Consider the following 15232-nt stretch of genomic DNA (forward strand, 5'->3'; position numbering starts at 1 on the left):
AATGGTCAAAGATAATTTGAAGAGGTCCAAGAACTCACACACACAGCTGAAACAAAACCAAAACTCAGTAAAAGATGGTTAACTATCTTATTCAACTTCAGCACAAAGATGACATGTACTATTGAAGTTCTCCTCAACTCAATAAAATTTTCTATTAATTTCTACCTAACTAACTTCACAATCACTCAGCATCAAGACATGACCTAACACAAGAAAAATGTGGTTGCTTGTTTATATATGAAAACATGAGCATCATTTCATGAGATTGGGGTGTGCTATACTTCTTTTCTCCCAGGTTCTGCAAAAGAACCTATAATGTTTCATAAAGGAAAAGCTAACACAGAAATATCAAGATAAATTGGCAAAACAACCTAAAACAGAAAATCTGAAATAAGTTTGCTACTTCTAAGCAAATCAACTTTATCAGGATATTTTCAAGATCCAGTCTAATCTTTTTCAGTTCCTCTCCCTTTTTATTGATGGACAAAGTGTTTTCTCTAATAAGCTTCATAAGCTTCAGTTTCAAATGCCTATGATTATGATATCCTCCAGTCATACCACCTTTCTTGCTCACTTGATCACCTGGCATGAGAATACAAAAGTAGTGAAACCATACAGCATTAAAAAAAGTAAAAAGGAAATGCAATACTGAATAATGCAATACAAACCATCCAATGTTATGCAATCCAAACCATGGGATCGAGCAAACTTGGTAGCCACATCCAAGTCTCGGCAAACTAACGTTCTACCAAATACCTGGAAAACGTCCAAATTTAATGACCACTTTCTTTTTCTCTGTGTGTGCGTGTATGTAATTCAATAGCAACAACATCATGGAGACCTCCCAAGAAAATAGGACATTTGATGAGGAGATCCTACTTTACCATCAAATAATTATCCAGTCAGCTCACTTGATGAGAGAAGTAAATCAATTCAAGTAACTAACTAACAAAGGAAGATTTTAAATGATGAGTACTCTATCACCAAAATTTAATACTAGGCCAAATTAACGTGCCACATTTCAGGCCCATCAAGGACCCCTTTTATGGTTGCATGACAATATTCTCATCAGCAGCTGTAGGTCCTTGTTAGAAAGCTTATTGTAGTTGCCATTTCAGTTTCTAGTGTTAATCAGATTTGAGTTGTTTCCTTCCTAATATTGTACAAGACGCTACACCATAGTTGTCAAGGCACTAGGCCATCGAGCTCCTACTTGTATAAATCAAATTCCAATATGATTTTATTAAGGGAAAATATCTCAGATATACTGCTTTTGAAAAAGATTTACTTAATAAGATATTTTTTTAAAAGTTGTACTCAAATAGATTCTATTTTTGAAAAGAATTACTAAATTCCAAATTTTATGATAATTTTTCCCGCGCAACTAATATTCTACTATGAACTACCCAAATTACCCTCAAAGTAAAGTCTATTACATATCTATAAATTTAGTTAGTATTTTTTATTCTTTTAAATAACTCCCCCCCCCCCCCTCCCCCCAATTCAATCCTAACAAACAATTAGAAGATTTCACATTTGAGATTTTTAAGGTAACTTACTCCTAAGAGCTAGTTACTAGCATTCAAAAACTACTCTCTTTTTTAATAATATACCCTAAAAAATTTGGTCTATAATTCTTACTAATTCCTCTTTTTATTATCTTTTTCCTCTTTTTTTTGTGGGGAATAGGGAGTTATATATATATCTCCATTTTCTGTGAAGAGGGGGACAGAGAGTGGGATCTAATTCCCAGCTGGGATCTTTCTTTTTATTTTCGAATAAAAATAAATAAGAGAATTTCCATTCCACCAACTAGTACGATTGATGAGGGAGAGACATATGTAAATTAGTACAATTGTTGGTAGCACCCTATTTAGGTTTGGATTCCAAGAAATACGGAACTGGTCTGGCTTTTCCGATTGCACCCGATCCGTGGAATGGAATAGAGAAGCCATATATTTCCGGGATCCCACGCGAGCCCATACACAAATTGGATTTCTTTATTTTATATATATATATATAATTAGTGAATTAGGTTAAAAAAATTCTTTAAAACGGTAAGAAATCTTATATATATATATATATAACTTTACTTTGAGGGTAATTTGTTAGTTCATAGTAAAATAGTGGTTGAGCGGAAAAAATTATCATAAAAAAAATTGGGATTTGGTAATTCTTTTCAAAAATTGAAGCCATTTGAATAAACTATTTTAAAAATATCTGGAAAGTTTCCCTTTTATTAATGGGTAATTTTCATTTGAACCCTCTGAACTTCGATCCAAGTGACTTTTACAGTTTTACCTAAAAGAATGACATTTTGCATATGCCTCCCCTATGATATCCTAAAAGATCAATCAAGAACACACTGATTCTTTTTATGACCAAAATACCATTATATGTTTTCAATGTTTTTTTTGAATTACAATCGTACGGCCAGCCATCAAATTAGCATCACATATACAAATTTCAATCTGACAATCCCAATAAAAATATTGAGTATGCCTGTAATTATAAGTGTTTCCTTTTAACATTCAAGGGTTCCTAAATTTACAGAATCATGCCCTTGGCTAAATGAAATTCCTATTCCACCCTAAACCCTATTGCTTCTTTAGAATCTCACATTTAAGAGATGGGTGACCTTTTCACCCATCTTCTTCAATTCCCAAACAAAAAGAAAACCCTAAATGACAAAACAGGAAGGGTTTGATGTAAGCAAGAACTACCTCCCCCCCCCAGCCAAAACCCTAATTTGGGCCCTAAAACCCAAGTGGCACACCTAGTAGGCTGGCCAAACCCTCACCAGGGGCATAATGGTTATTTTCCCTCTTATTTTGTTTATTATTCTATTCCACTAATGTTGTTTTATTTTTTTGAGTCCAAATCTGACTTTACTTCTTTGTATGAGTTAGTACAGTCAATCCTTGTTAGAGTACGAATGCCACTTGGAATCTATTTTCAAATGATATTCCTATAGGATAATTAGATATTTTTATGCAAGTTAGTTTCTTTTATTTGTGGTTGTTATTTAATTGAGTTGTACGAGGGATCCTAGTCTATAAAGGATTCCCCAGTGAAGTCAAAGTTTTATTTCCTAGTTGGAGTAAGTCTTTCCTTCCACTTGTAAGGCTATAATAGCCCACCCATTCTCATTGTAAGGGCATGTTGAATTGAATACAAGAATCTGAATTCGAGGGAATTGAATTGTTGTTTTCTGGGAGGGCCAAGGTGGGTTTATAGATCAGCTTCTTCCAGTTCTTGGAGCAGTTTAAGAACAAACAGCAGCTCCACAGCCATCAACCTGTAAGTCCAGCCAGCATCCCCTCCTTACTCACCTGAAACCCACCCCTCCTCTTTCTAGCTTAAGCATCCCCAGCCTTTCTCCTTCCCTGCGACGGCTCCAAGAGCCCTTCCCCACCGCTGTGACAACCCTAGAACACACCTCCACCCTCCCTGATACCTTGCAGCACCCCTCCACCTCCTCTTTCTTCCATTTGGCCCTCTTTTCCCCCCTCTTGTCTTGCGGAAGATCTGGAAATTCAAAACAGAAAAGAAAGCAAAGAAAGATGAAAAGAAAAAGAGACAGAAAAGAGAGATACCAAGAAAGTGCCCAAGAACTGACCAAAAACCCAAGGAACCTTTCCAAGATTCATCCATAACAACCCAAAAGCATCCCAAACCTATCTGCTACCTTACTTCCAGCCCTAGGGTGATTTTGGGTATCTCAAAACCAACCCATAAGAATCTTTTTAAAACCCTAATCATCCCAAAACCCACGAACACCAAATTAGTCAAATCCTAACTTGTCTCTAGGATCTTCCCTAGACCCTAATTCATCCCATATCTTCTCAATTAAAACCTTAAAACACATTTATTTGTTAACCAAATTCAGTAGCCCATCAGATTTTTGTTAATCCCAATCTTTACCAAGTCCCTAATTTTCCCAATCTAAACCATCCCATCTAGGTTTTTTACAATCTCCCATTCCTAGGTTTGATAATTATTTTGCTGGTTCACAAAAGAAAGGATGCTGCGCTAACCCTAATTCTAGGGACACAATCACAAGACACCTTACCCAGAATCGTGGTTACATCAATTTGGTATTAGAGCTATGGATGAGCCATAATTTTGAGGCAACTTGAGATTATCCAAAAGGTACAGAATGAGATGTGGATGCAACTCCAAGAGATTGCAAATCAGATACAGCAATTGAACACCCCTGGTAGGGTCAGCCAGCCCACTTGGTGCGCCCAATGGGTTTGGTTCTAGGACCCAATTTGCTAGTTCGGCCAGGAGGTGGGCTTGCCAACATCAAATGTGAGTGTTCTTCCCAATCTTACCTCATTAATTAAGAGTAACATGTAGAATTTAACTTTAATCTCATTGTGTAACTTCTAGGTACACTGATACTGAAATATGAAATTTTGAACTTAACATGTTTAATGCATTATGACCTTTATTTTCATTTATATCAAGTAGTGATTGTGTCATGTTTTATAAGTGTGCACGGTCACTCCTTCAGCATATCGGCTTCAAAGTCAGGGTCGAGTTGGAATTCAGACATACACTTGTTTTCTCACAAATCTAAGGCCACCACTATGTTTAGAAAATGTAAAATAGGCAGAATACTAAATTCCAGCCCAAACTGAGCCTTAACAACCACCGAGATGGGCCCAAGTTGGCTCGAGTTAAGGTGGGATTTTTTACCAAATCTCAGCCAAGGTCTTGTGGGATCTCACAAGATGTTGATTTTTTGAGGGACTGAGATCCCTGTCGAGATCGAGGCTTGAAATCATGGGTGGGAAGAGGCTGCAAGCAATCCAATAGTCATCACTTCTTCTATTGTGCCAAGAATTGACACTATAGCACCTCAAGTCATTCATACCTATCTCCAATACACCGATTGCAAGAATCAAGTGAAAACCCATCAAATGCCTACAAGACAATATTATGAAGGTCGCCCAAGAAAGAGAATCTCTCAGAGGGGCAACTAGAAGGCATACACATCAGAGAAAAAGAAGCTGGAATTCCCTAAGCACTGAAAAAATTTTATGGTTAAGGAGTTGAGAGAAGAGGAGAGCAGCAAAATGGACTTCATATGATATTACATAATCTCCCAAGAGCAGCATTGACAGCTTAATAATTTCTTGAATGTGGATTCTAATCAGAGCCAAGAAATACACCGAAAGTTACATTCATAGCATAGAATATGCACTTCCATATCTAAGGATGATGATAATCATTTGAAGCAAAACACAGTGTACAAAGCAGGTAATCAGATAATGCACCAGAAACATAAATCACCCGCTGAGTATACAGACTGAACTCAATTAAATAGTCACAATGTGAGTAACCTGTGCAAAAGCTGGAGAAAGGTCGCGAGAGAATTTCAGTTTGTCTATCAAAGGTATCACATCTGAACTTTGAGGATACTTTACACTTGGCGCCCTCACCCTATTCAATGGTATAAAAGTAACCCGTCCACCTTTTAATGCATTAAGGTGTCTTATTATTTGAGTTGATATTTCATCTGTTTCAACCACCACATGAAACAAGCTGCATACACATGATAACAGACTTAGATAACCATTAGAAGCATTCTCAGACAATATGGCAATAAAGCCCAAAAATTCATGATAGAAAACCCAGGATTTGTCAGACCTGTTTCCGGCAGTAACTTCCACAGCAGTAAAAAACTTTTCTTCACATTCGAGCAACTCAAGAATTGGACCAATCACTCCTTCAATATTATAATCTCTAATGATCCTACGGACAGAACTCAACCCTCTCCTAATATCCTGTTAAGTGAGTAATTATGATACTGATGAGCAAAAAATATAATAAAATGAAATAAAGTATTGACTACTGATACAGTAAGAAGAAATACTCCATATAAGAAAATGTGGCTCTAAAATGAACCTAACAAGCATTTAAAAACTGATGTGTGTATGGCATACAACCCATTGTCCACCTCAGAAATTGCACCTCTCAGGCCACAACAGCCTGATATTGATTATAGTGCAGAATTGCATCTCATCTCCAATTAGCAATCCAATAGTGTGCAGATAGAGAGCGCCCAGATTCAAAAGCTAATCATATTCATATCAAGAACTTTTGGTCTAAAATGGCCTAAAATACACTGAAATATAGATCTTCATCCACAGTGATGCAATACAGCTATGCAGATTCTGTGACTCAAGGCCTCAGAAAGTAAGTTATACGGCAAGATCCTAAGGTGGAGAATGCATACCAAGCAATGCCAAGCCAAGACGCATCATAAATAGAACAAAAGAAGAAACAAATCCTAGTGGGGGCAACTTCATCAAAATACCAGGTTTCATAGTTAAACTTGAATGAATATAGTTGACATCATCATCCATGTGTCAAGCAAGTCACATTTCTTCTATTGGAAGTGGTGTCAACAAAATTGCTAAAATGTCAACATTGGAGAACCGGGTGTACTTGATCAACTTGGTACAACTTCAAAGTCATTCAATTCAAAAGTTTTTTCAAACTCAGAAGGGACCAAAGGCCCAATATATATAACCTAACCATAGAGTTATTCCTAAGGGGAGAAAAGCCCAATCCAGTGAAGAATATAAATCAGAACCACATCAATTCATGCTTCTGAAATAAGCCACTTGGAAAGTGCTGCCCTGATCTGTCAGGTAGGCATCATATTTTTATGGGTTTTTGGTTGTAGTTTCAGACAAAGTGAGTGTTTGTTGAAACTGTCAGTGATGGGTGCTCCTCAATGCTGGGTGCTAGTGGAATTCCATTTCGTGCTTATAGAGAAAAGCCACTTTCTGAGTTGTTGCTTGAGTGACCAGTGCAGCCGTGGAGATAACCTTTGGATGCAGCAGTAATTTGTGTGGCTAGTGGATTTCAAGTACATGTTGACAAGAGCATACATGAGGGAATCACTTTAGATATCACTGATTCAACACCCCCTCTCAACGGTCCATTTAAGTATAACAAATACACCTCTTGTTTGGAAATGTTCAGTTCAAATATATGTAAGAAATTTATGGATTCAAGATGTCCCAACCAGGCAACCACAGATACCTTAAACATATGAGATTATGTTTATTTGTCATCCCCTATGTAAATGGAGTGAATACAGCCCAAATGCTTGTCCATTTGAGTTCAAACTTGATTCTTCAAATCAGCGTCTAAATTCCATTAGGTTGTCCACTGGATTTGCAAAACAGTACCGTTTCCATATTTGATATTTTGATTATATAACTGAATATCTGAAATTTTTTGGATCCAACTGACGCTCTATAAAAGCTGCAAAGAATTTGGAATATATTCAAAAGAATCGAATATTCAGTGATTGAATATTCATGGAACTGGGTGGAAGAATATGATCTGTAACACCTTAGTCTATAATGCAGGAATCAAACACAATCGTAGCACTAAAAGGTAGGGTAAAGATAGTTGACTGGGCCCATTGGTTACTGAAGATAGCAGAGGCAGATGCAAATAAAGTGGAATTAGCAGGGGTAACTTGTAGTAATTGACGAAGAGCTGCAATTCTTCAGTGGAGATCTTAGAGACGTGTCAATAGAAGGAGCAAGTTCGGCTTCAGTTTGATTGGCCTGACTCTTTCCTCAATTCTTTCCACAATCAGCCTTTCTTTTTGCTTCAAAGTCTGCAGGCTTCCAGTGCAATTTCCAACAGCCTGCTCTTTTTATATGCCATGGTTTACCAAGATGTTCACACTTGGTAACTTCTTTCAGTGTTTCCATACTAGTTCTAGTCTGAGTCTAGAGGGCTGATCTATCACATGCAGGGCAAGAAAGCATAGTTGTATGACGACAATCATATGTGTGTAGGTCATACGATTTTTCTAAAGCAGGAAAAGGATGCCCGACTAAGAATTTGAAGCCGAGTGGGGCACATTCCATATTAAGTTCACTAGGAAATCGTACACTTGGGTCTCATCTAGGTGTTTACGATAGGGTGCAATATCATCAATATTGTTGGGCTGAAAAGTGTTGTAGTGGTCAATCTTCAGCCATATATATATATATATATATATATATATATAGAGAGAGAGAGAGAGAGAGAGATCTCCCTTTGTTTTGTCTCATGCACGTGCTTGTGAAGTTAATAAATGTGATCCTTGTTTCCAACTTCACCATAGGTCTTCTGAGCAGCACTCCAAATACTACTATACTAGTAAGCAGTAGAACTGTCCAATAGGAGAAAGGTCTGATGCAATTCGGATTTCATAGTCCAAATTAGAAAAGCTATCACTAGAGAGTCATGGGCAACCCATCGATCCTGAGATGGTCTAGGGGTTCTCGGTTTCACTGCAGTGCCTGTAATATGTCCTAGAAGTTATCAGCCAGTAATATGGTAGTGTAGGCAGATCTTGACCACATTAGGTAAGTTGACCATCCAGAATCGTAAGTGGCTAACCAAGGGGCTGGTAGTCATTCTTGTCAGAATTTTCAACTGTAGTGAGTATAGGGTCTGCTGTTGTAACTGATTCTGATATAATCAACTTAAACTTGGTTTAAAAACTTCTAAACCACATTTAGGGTTACAAACCAGAGGTATACAGATAAAAATTATGGCAAAAATTACAATCTTAAGGATTTAAAAGAAATCTGAACTGCTTTTAAACTACAGATCAGAATACAGTCTAAAAAGATAGATTGTAAAGAGGTATTACTGATAGTACGCAACGGACAAAAAAATCCAGATCTGCTGCAAGATAAGGTTTCCAACGGGGAGGACCTTTAATAAGAATCTTCAGGTATTAAGGAGAACAGATTCAGCGCAGAAGCTGGTTACAGTTTTAGTCTTATCAGGTCATGAAAAAAGGAAGAAGAAGAGCAGCAGTTTACTCCATTGAAAACCTTACTGTTGTCCTTAAAGCTAGGGTATAACAAGGGCCTGCAGCTAGGGTTTAGGTCTTTTCTCCAGATCATAGATTAACGCTTACCTGGTTTAGCTTGAAATCGAGTTTAATACCAAATTTATCAGTGATAGAGTATTCTGATCTTCAAGGGAATGTCCAGTAGATTGATGAAGAGTTCCAGTCAGCAGAGAAATTGAAAGAGCCAACTTGAAAAAAGTTTGAAGGGAACCAGCCTGTGATTGGATTTGGATAGGAACGACAGCATTGTTATTTGGCAGTCTACATCAGAAGGAGGGATCAATTCTAGAGCCTCGGGCTCTGAGACCATGTTCCAAGCTTTGTAATTTGAATCTCAGAAATTGTGCTTTATTCACAGCCCTAAATGGGGTATTTATATTTTGAAACCATAGGTAAGCAACTATGAGAAGAAAAGGGAGTACAAGTTTGAGAAGGAAAAAGAAAAATAGAACAAAACTCAGAGTAGGATTTCTAGTAATTAAATCATACTCAATCTAGGAAATTACAAAGAAATAGCATAAAAAATTGGAAAGTAAAATAATACTCACACCAGGAGTAGCATGATCCAGGCTTTTTTCTGCCTTCATGACATCCGCCTTAAGCGTATCAATTTCACTGGAAAGTTCATTTTCTTTTGCCCACAAGGACCTAAAAATATTTTTTAGCTCGTTAAGTATAAGGAATAACTGAATTCTTCCTTGTAATAATACAATGTCAACACCAAACCATACTTCCGATCATCTTGTAGGCAATCCCTTTGTTTCTTGAAATTCTTGGAAACTTCCCGAGACTTGCGGTTGTTGGATTCAATCTTTATTTTCTCAGCCTCCCGCTTCTTTATGTACAGTTCCTTCTCTTCCAGATCAGCCTTTAAATGCTGAATTTCATCTTGAAGTTTTTTCTCCTGAAAAGAAAAAACACACAAAGTGGAAAATCAGTTCTTTAACCTAGAGATACCACTCATTCATGATGCATACAAAAAATGTTCTGCAGAGTTCTTAGGAAGAACACCAAATTATAAGGGAAGCAATGGGCAAAGAAGATGTATGTTAAAAATTACAGCTACAACAGCTAAAGCCGTTAGCTGATTGCCAAAAAGCAGGTGTTTGAACCGACACCAGTATAATAAGATTCCAGATTCTGAGCATCAGTAGGGGTTAAGCAACAGACATGCCCCAATTGAAAGATCACAGATAGATTGACATAGCACAGATAAGAGTATAACTTCTCCTCCTCCTTCATGTTTTCATTGCATGACTGCCCCCAAATTTCTTTCGTATATATGATATAACATTGGGTTCTACAAGATGCCCAAGTAACAGTCGCCTGGCCTCTTTTAAGAATCCTAGAAAATTTGTTATCTACATTAAGTACGACTTCATACATAGGAATTCACTCCATTTTATTTCTCACATTATGACAATAAATGAACCAAATGATTTCTCTCTGCAAGCTACTAATGATTTGAATAATGCAACCAGAAGTCCAAACAACCTTGTAAGGTATGACTGAAGGTTCTCAACAATTACCTGGAACAAATTTGACGAAAGAACTTTTTGAAGCTCATCAATTTCATTTTGAAGCCACTTATCACGTGCAGTTTTGCTTGAAAATTGGGTAGCACGACCCTGTTTTTGATACAGAATGCTAAGCTTCTTTTCACGATCCGTTATTCTACAAAAGTCATTAAAGTGAATAAGAAAATAATGTAAACCAGATATCTTCAAAACCCAACTTCGTAGAGAGAATCATGTTGGCAACTGTTTCTTGCATGGCTCACAAAGTAGATGTGTTATCCACCCTAATTATGAATGGAAGCACAATGTGGTGTGCTAGTGTCTGACTGTCAGATAGATAAGGCAAGCCTGGACTGGTCATGCATCAATTTTTAAATCTACTTCAACCACATAAGCCTATGCACTTTCATTTTCCAGTGCTTTTTCAACTGCATTTTTGTTTTTCAGAGTTCCATTTTCTTACTGGAATTCAAAGCCATAGGAGACCCTTAGGTTTACTGGGCCAATCAAGCTGCCTTGAGGCAGAAATCAGGCCTCTCAAAGAGACTAGTTCTCTTAATGCTTTAGGAGAAAATTACAAGCCACTAAAACACTGAAAGAACAGGGATAAAAACATTCTTGCAAGAAGAGAAAGTAGAGACTGATAACAAAAGTGACATTCAAATAAAAAATAACCCAAAAACAGTGGTTGGTACGTGGTAGTTGTTACCCAACAAGTCAAGACAACTTTGCCTGGAGTTCATTTAATGAATGCATACAGCACTATTTATGTAAATATTTCTACTAAAAAGATGATTCAGATTGACGGGCGTGCATGAGATATACCCATTTGTTATTTTTTCCTCTTCTTTCACTTGGGCTTCATATAGAGGGTTAATTTTCTCCAGTTCATCCCTGGAATCCTGAATATCTTTCTGTAAAATCTCAAGTTGCTTCGCAGCATCCTCCTAGAAGAATTAAAAGTTTATTTCAGCCTCAACTTATGGAGCTAATCTTGATGATGATTTGTTTGAATAAACATACAGATCGGGGGGGGGGGGGATACCTTTGCTCGAAGGTTCCAAGAAATTCTCTCTTCCAAATCTCTGACATCAAGCTCAATCTGTGCATGCTTCTTTATTGCTTCTGTGCGCTGTTCTTCTCTTGTTTCTTTCTCCTTGCTTAAACCATGAGTATCTTTGGTTAGGTCTTTAAGTTTCTTCTCTAAGTCCCTGTACTTTTCATGAGCGTCCTGCACGCTATTATGCATCTTTGTCGACTTCTCAGAAACCTTGCTTCGAGCATCGTCTATCTATAAAGCAGTAGGATAACTTCAATATTTAAATATTCAGAGATAGAAGCATGTGAAAGCATGAAGCTGGAACACTTTGCAACATTAGAATGATTGCTCTTAATATCAAAATTTGCATGTGTAGGAATAAAAATTCGCCTGTTTTGTAGGTTTAAGACCAAAGGCTCTCAAGGAACAGTATCTCCTAGAAAGTAATTAGTTTCCATAAGGAAAGAAGAACTGCATCAACAATGTTGTAAAACATTTCAATTGGAAGAAGAAAAAAAAAGAATATCCAGGCTGTGAAGTCAGTATCAATTCTTGAGCTACATACAGAAAATATGCCCCTGCAGTTGCATCAATATCCACAATCATATTAACCTTCTCTTCCAGCCCAATTGGTCAACCCCGAGCACAGTACAGTGATACAACAAGTAGGCGAGAAGAGTTTTGAACTCCTAAGGTCAGTGTACCTTTTTGCATGTATAACAGTAAGAAAGCAACTTTTTCTTTCAGAGCAACCAATTTTCCAGTTTCTACAAATTCTTGCAATAAAACAACTCTTTTCCACAGTAAAAACCATTTACAGTCTCTACACTATTCCACATTTCAACAGAAGCTTGTTTCGTTGGCAATTTCCAGCCACCAATTAAGCATCTAGTAGAAAGGCAAACAGGGAAGTTGCTTATCCCCTATTGAATTCCAAATTACATTCCTATCCCCACTTGCTTGTCTAAATTGTCTTGAAAATGAAGAACAATAACTAATCAAATCAAATCACTTTTCCTAACTCACTAGCCTAAAATCCAACCAGTAAAAGCAGGTGTAGGCTATCAAACTAAGAAAATAACATGATGGACAATGAACTATAAATAGTAAAAGCAGGTGTAGGCTATCAAACTAAGAAAATAACATGATGGACACTGAACTATAAATAGAAAAATCAAAACCCAAATCTCAAAATTCACATAAAAACTGGAAGTAGAATCTCTTTTACAGTCTAAAAGTATCACAAATTCGCAACCTCTGCCAATTTCTGTCTAGCATCATTGAGTTCCTTGTCATATATTGTATATTCCAGAGATTTTCGCTGCTTGTCAAGCTGCTGATATTTTTTTAACTCCTCTTTCTCTTCATCCAGCTCTCTTAATTTCTCATCCAAGTACTGAACAACTTGAATAATCTGTGTTCTCTTGGTACCTAAAATGGAAGAGAAATCCACATTAGAATCTAGAAGCAGCAAAAAATATTCTGGACAAACTGATTCAATGAAATGCTGCTTGCCGGTTTCTTGCATAATTTTCAAGCTCTCTCTACGTCTTTCCTCATAAACACGGGTGCCACCGATTTCCTTAAGCAGATCCAGACGCTCGGAATCTTTCATTAATGTTAACGATGCTATCTATGGAATAGATGAAGAGTAGTTAGAGTCCTAGATATAACAAAAAATTCATGCTGGACATAACAGAAGCCCATAAATTAGAAGCTCCCCACCTTCCCTTGCTGCACAACATAGTAAGGATTGGAACGAGAGAATCCAGCACTTTCCAACAAGTTCATAACTTCTGTCTTCCTGCTAGGACCATTACCTGTTGTTACTCCAGTAAAATCAACAAAGGGAACAAATAAGTAAACATACAGCAGTAAGCTCACGTGATATGTTTTCCATCCAAGAAATACTCATCCTTCTTGAGACCAATTGTTCTTCGTAAGCGCACTTCCTCCTTGTCAACCTGTCATGCCAAAAAAAGTGAGAATAGTCTAGAAGAGAGGGGGTCAATGACTTGGAGGAAGTTCTCATGACCATGACTCCACGAGATCTCAACAAAGAAACAAAGTAGGGTGTCAGTGACTTGGAGGGAGTTCCTATACCATGGTCCGAGGGCCCCGCAATCTCACAAGATATCTCACTTTTCAGCCAAGCAAGACAAGACAAGCAGCACCAAAAAATTTACCAGATCTCGCCAAGATCTCACGTATCTCATGCACATTGCATCTCAATAACATCTCAATCATATGTCAGATATCTCGGTAATATCTCAACTACCTTGGTAATATCTTGGATATATCACGGACATATTTCAACAAGATCTCCTCAATATCTCGACAAGATATCAGTTTATCTCAGAATTTTGTTGTAATTGCGATTATGTCATGTGAACTTCCAACATTGATGATGATCATGTGTGACTTAACTTCCATTAAGTCGGCCAATCACAAAGAAAACTCAATGAAGGCTGAACACCTATATTACCCAAACCTGGGCCTATTCCTAGGAAAAAGAACCTTCACTATTTGAATAAAGAAACCTTCTTAACAGCCAACTCAAGTTGGAGAAAAAAAAATGTTCGAGAACATAAATGAATGACTTGGATAAAGCCACTAATGGCTGTGAGAGACAGTTAAGGTCAGAGCCGGGAGAGAATGGAATTCTTAATCTGAACTTTCTGTATTTGTTATTTTGTACTTTGTTTTCATGTTAGCCAATTTCATAATCTGAGTTGGCGACAAGATCATCAATTGTTGCCCAGTTTTTGAGCACTGAATCAGCCTTACATCAAAGTGACATTGGTAGGTATAGGAGACCTTTAGATGAGACTCACTACAAGTGAGGAGATTTAAGAAGAACCCAGTACAGATGCCAAATGACTTTCAAGTGCACTTTCCTCTCAAATTCATATATATATCCAACATTTGTATACATAGGTAAAATAAGGCAGTATTCCTTAGATATAACCCTCTCAATAGTACCCCATATTGTTTTCACTTCATTGTGCAAAATATAATAATATTTTTTCTGATGTACAACAGGGACAAACAGAACTAGGTATCAATTTGGACAAACAGAACTAGGTATTGATAGGATTAACAAAAGTTATCAGTAGTAGAAGTCTCACAGGGATGCGATTGTCAGCATTATCAAAAACTATCTCCACAAATGCAGATAATACTTGGTGTCCTGCACCTTCCTGTTTGGTTTTACATAACGAATAAATACGTGGAAACAAAGAGTTATTGAAATGCAAATTGATTAGAATAAAATGGAAAAAAAGATAAATAAATAAAAACAACAACATACATGGAGAAGGGCTTGTCGATCCTCACTGCGTAGGTTTTGGAAGAGATCACTCAGTACAAATCTTATCGCTAACATAAAAACAAACCATTAAGCAAGATCATTTAGCGTTGAAATCAGCCTCCATGCTAGATACCGAATAAGTATATATTCAACTGCATATTGAACAATTACCATAGGCTTACCATAAAAGAAGTTCGTCTTCCCAGATCCATTAGCACCAACTGCAACAGCATGGAGATATGAGCAAATATGATACAACAGCCAAGATACTTGAAAAACTGAATCGTATCAGTATGCGAAGAAGAAACAGGAAACGGGGGAAGATACCATACCAACACAATTAACCTTCGGACTGAATGGTTCAGTAGCAACCTGTTCTCTGTAGCTCTTAAAACCTTCGATAATGATCTGTTTATAATCATAAAGGCACGTGTAGCAAATAGTTGGACGGTAAACTTGGACACGAAGTCCAGAAAAAT

General features: G+C 37.2%; 1 protein-coding gene across 2 annotated transcripts in view; it reads right to left on the reverse strand.

The window, feature by feature from the left end:
- The window catches only part of TTN7 (Structural maintenance of chromosomes (SMC) family protein), a 30039-nt gene that overhangs the window by 14084 nt on the left and 723 nt on the right, over positions 1-15232 (reverse strand). For both annotated transcript variants that reach the window (XM_089145276.1, XM_089145277.1), the window contains exons 3-19: positions 15086-15161; positions 14936-14974; positions 14754-14821; positions 14572-14643; positions 13328-13407; positions 13169-13247; positions 12959-13076; positions 12699-12874; positions 11450-11695; positions 11230-11351; positions 10417-10561; positions 9619-9791; positions 9436-9535; positions 5659-5795; positions 5352-5553; positions 669-756; positions 432-582 (exon numbers count right to left, since the gene is read on the reverse strand). In XM_089145276.1, coding sequence (XP_089001402.1) covers positions 432-582; positions 669-756; positions 5352-5553; positions 5659-5795; positions 9436-9535; positions 9619-9791; positions 10417-10561; positions 11230-11351; positions 11450-11695; positions 12699-12874; positions 12959-13076; positions 13169-13247; positions 13328-13407; positions 14572-14643; positions 14754-14821; positions 14936-14974; positions 15086-15161 — 2072 coding nt within the window. The remainder of the gene's footprint in view (positions 1-431; positions 583-668; positions 757-5351; positions 5554-5658; positions 5796-9435; positions 9536-9618; positions 9792-10416; positions 10562-11229; positions 11352-11449; positions 11696-12698; positions 12875-12958; positions 13077-13168; positions 13248-13327; positions 13408-14571; positions 14644-14753; positions 14822-14935; positions 14975-15085; positions 15162-15232) is intronic.

This window comes from Hakea prostrata, chromosome 2 (genome assembly GCF_041222555.1).
Source record: "Hakea prostrata isolate BN-2017 chromosome 2, UWA_Hpros_2, whole genome shotgun sequence".
NCBI lineage: Eukaryota > Viridiplantae > Streptophyta > Magnoliopsida > Proteales > Proteaceae > Hakea > Hakea prostrata.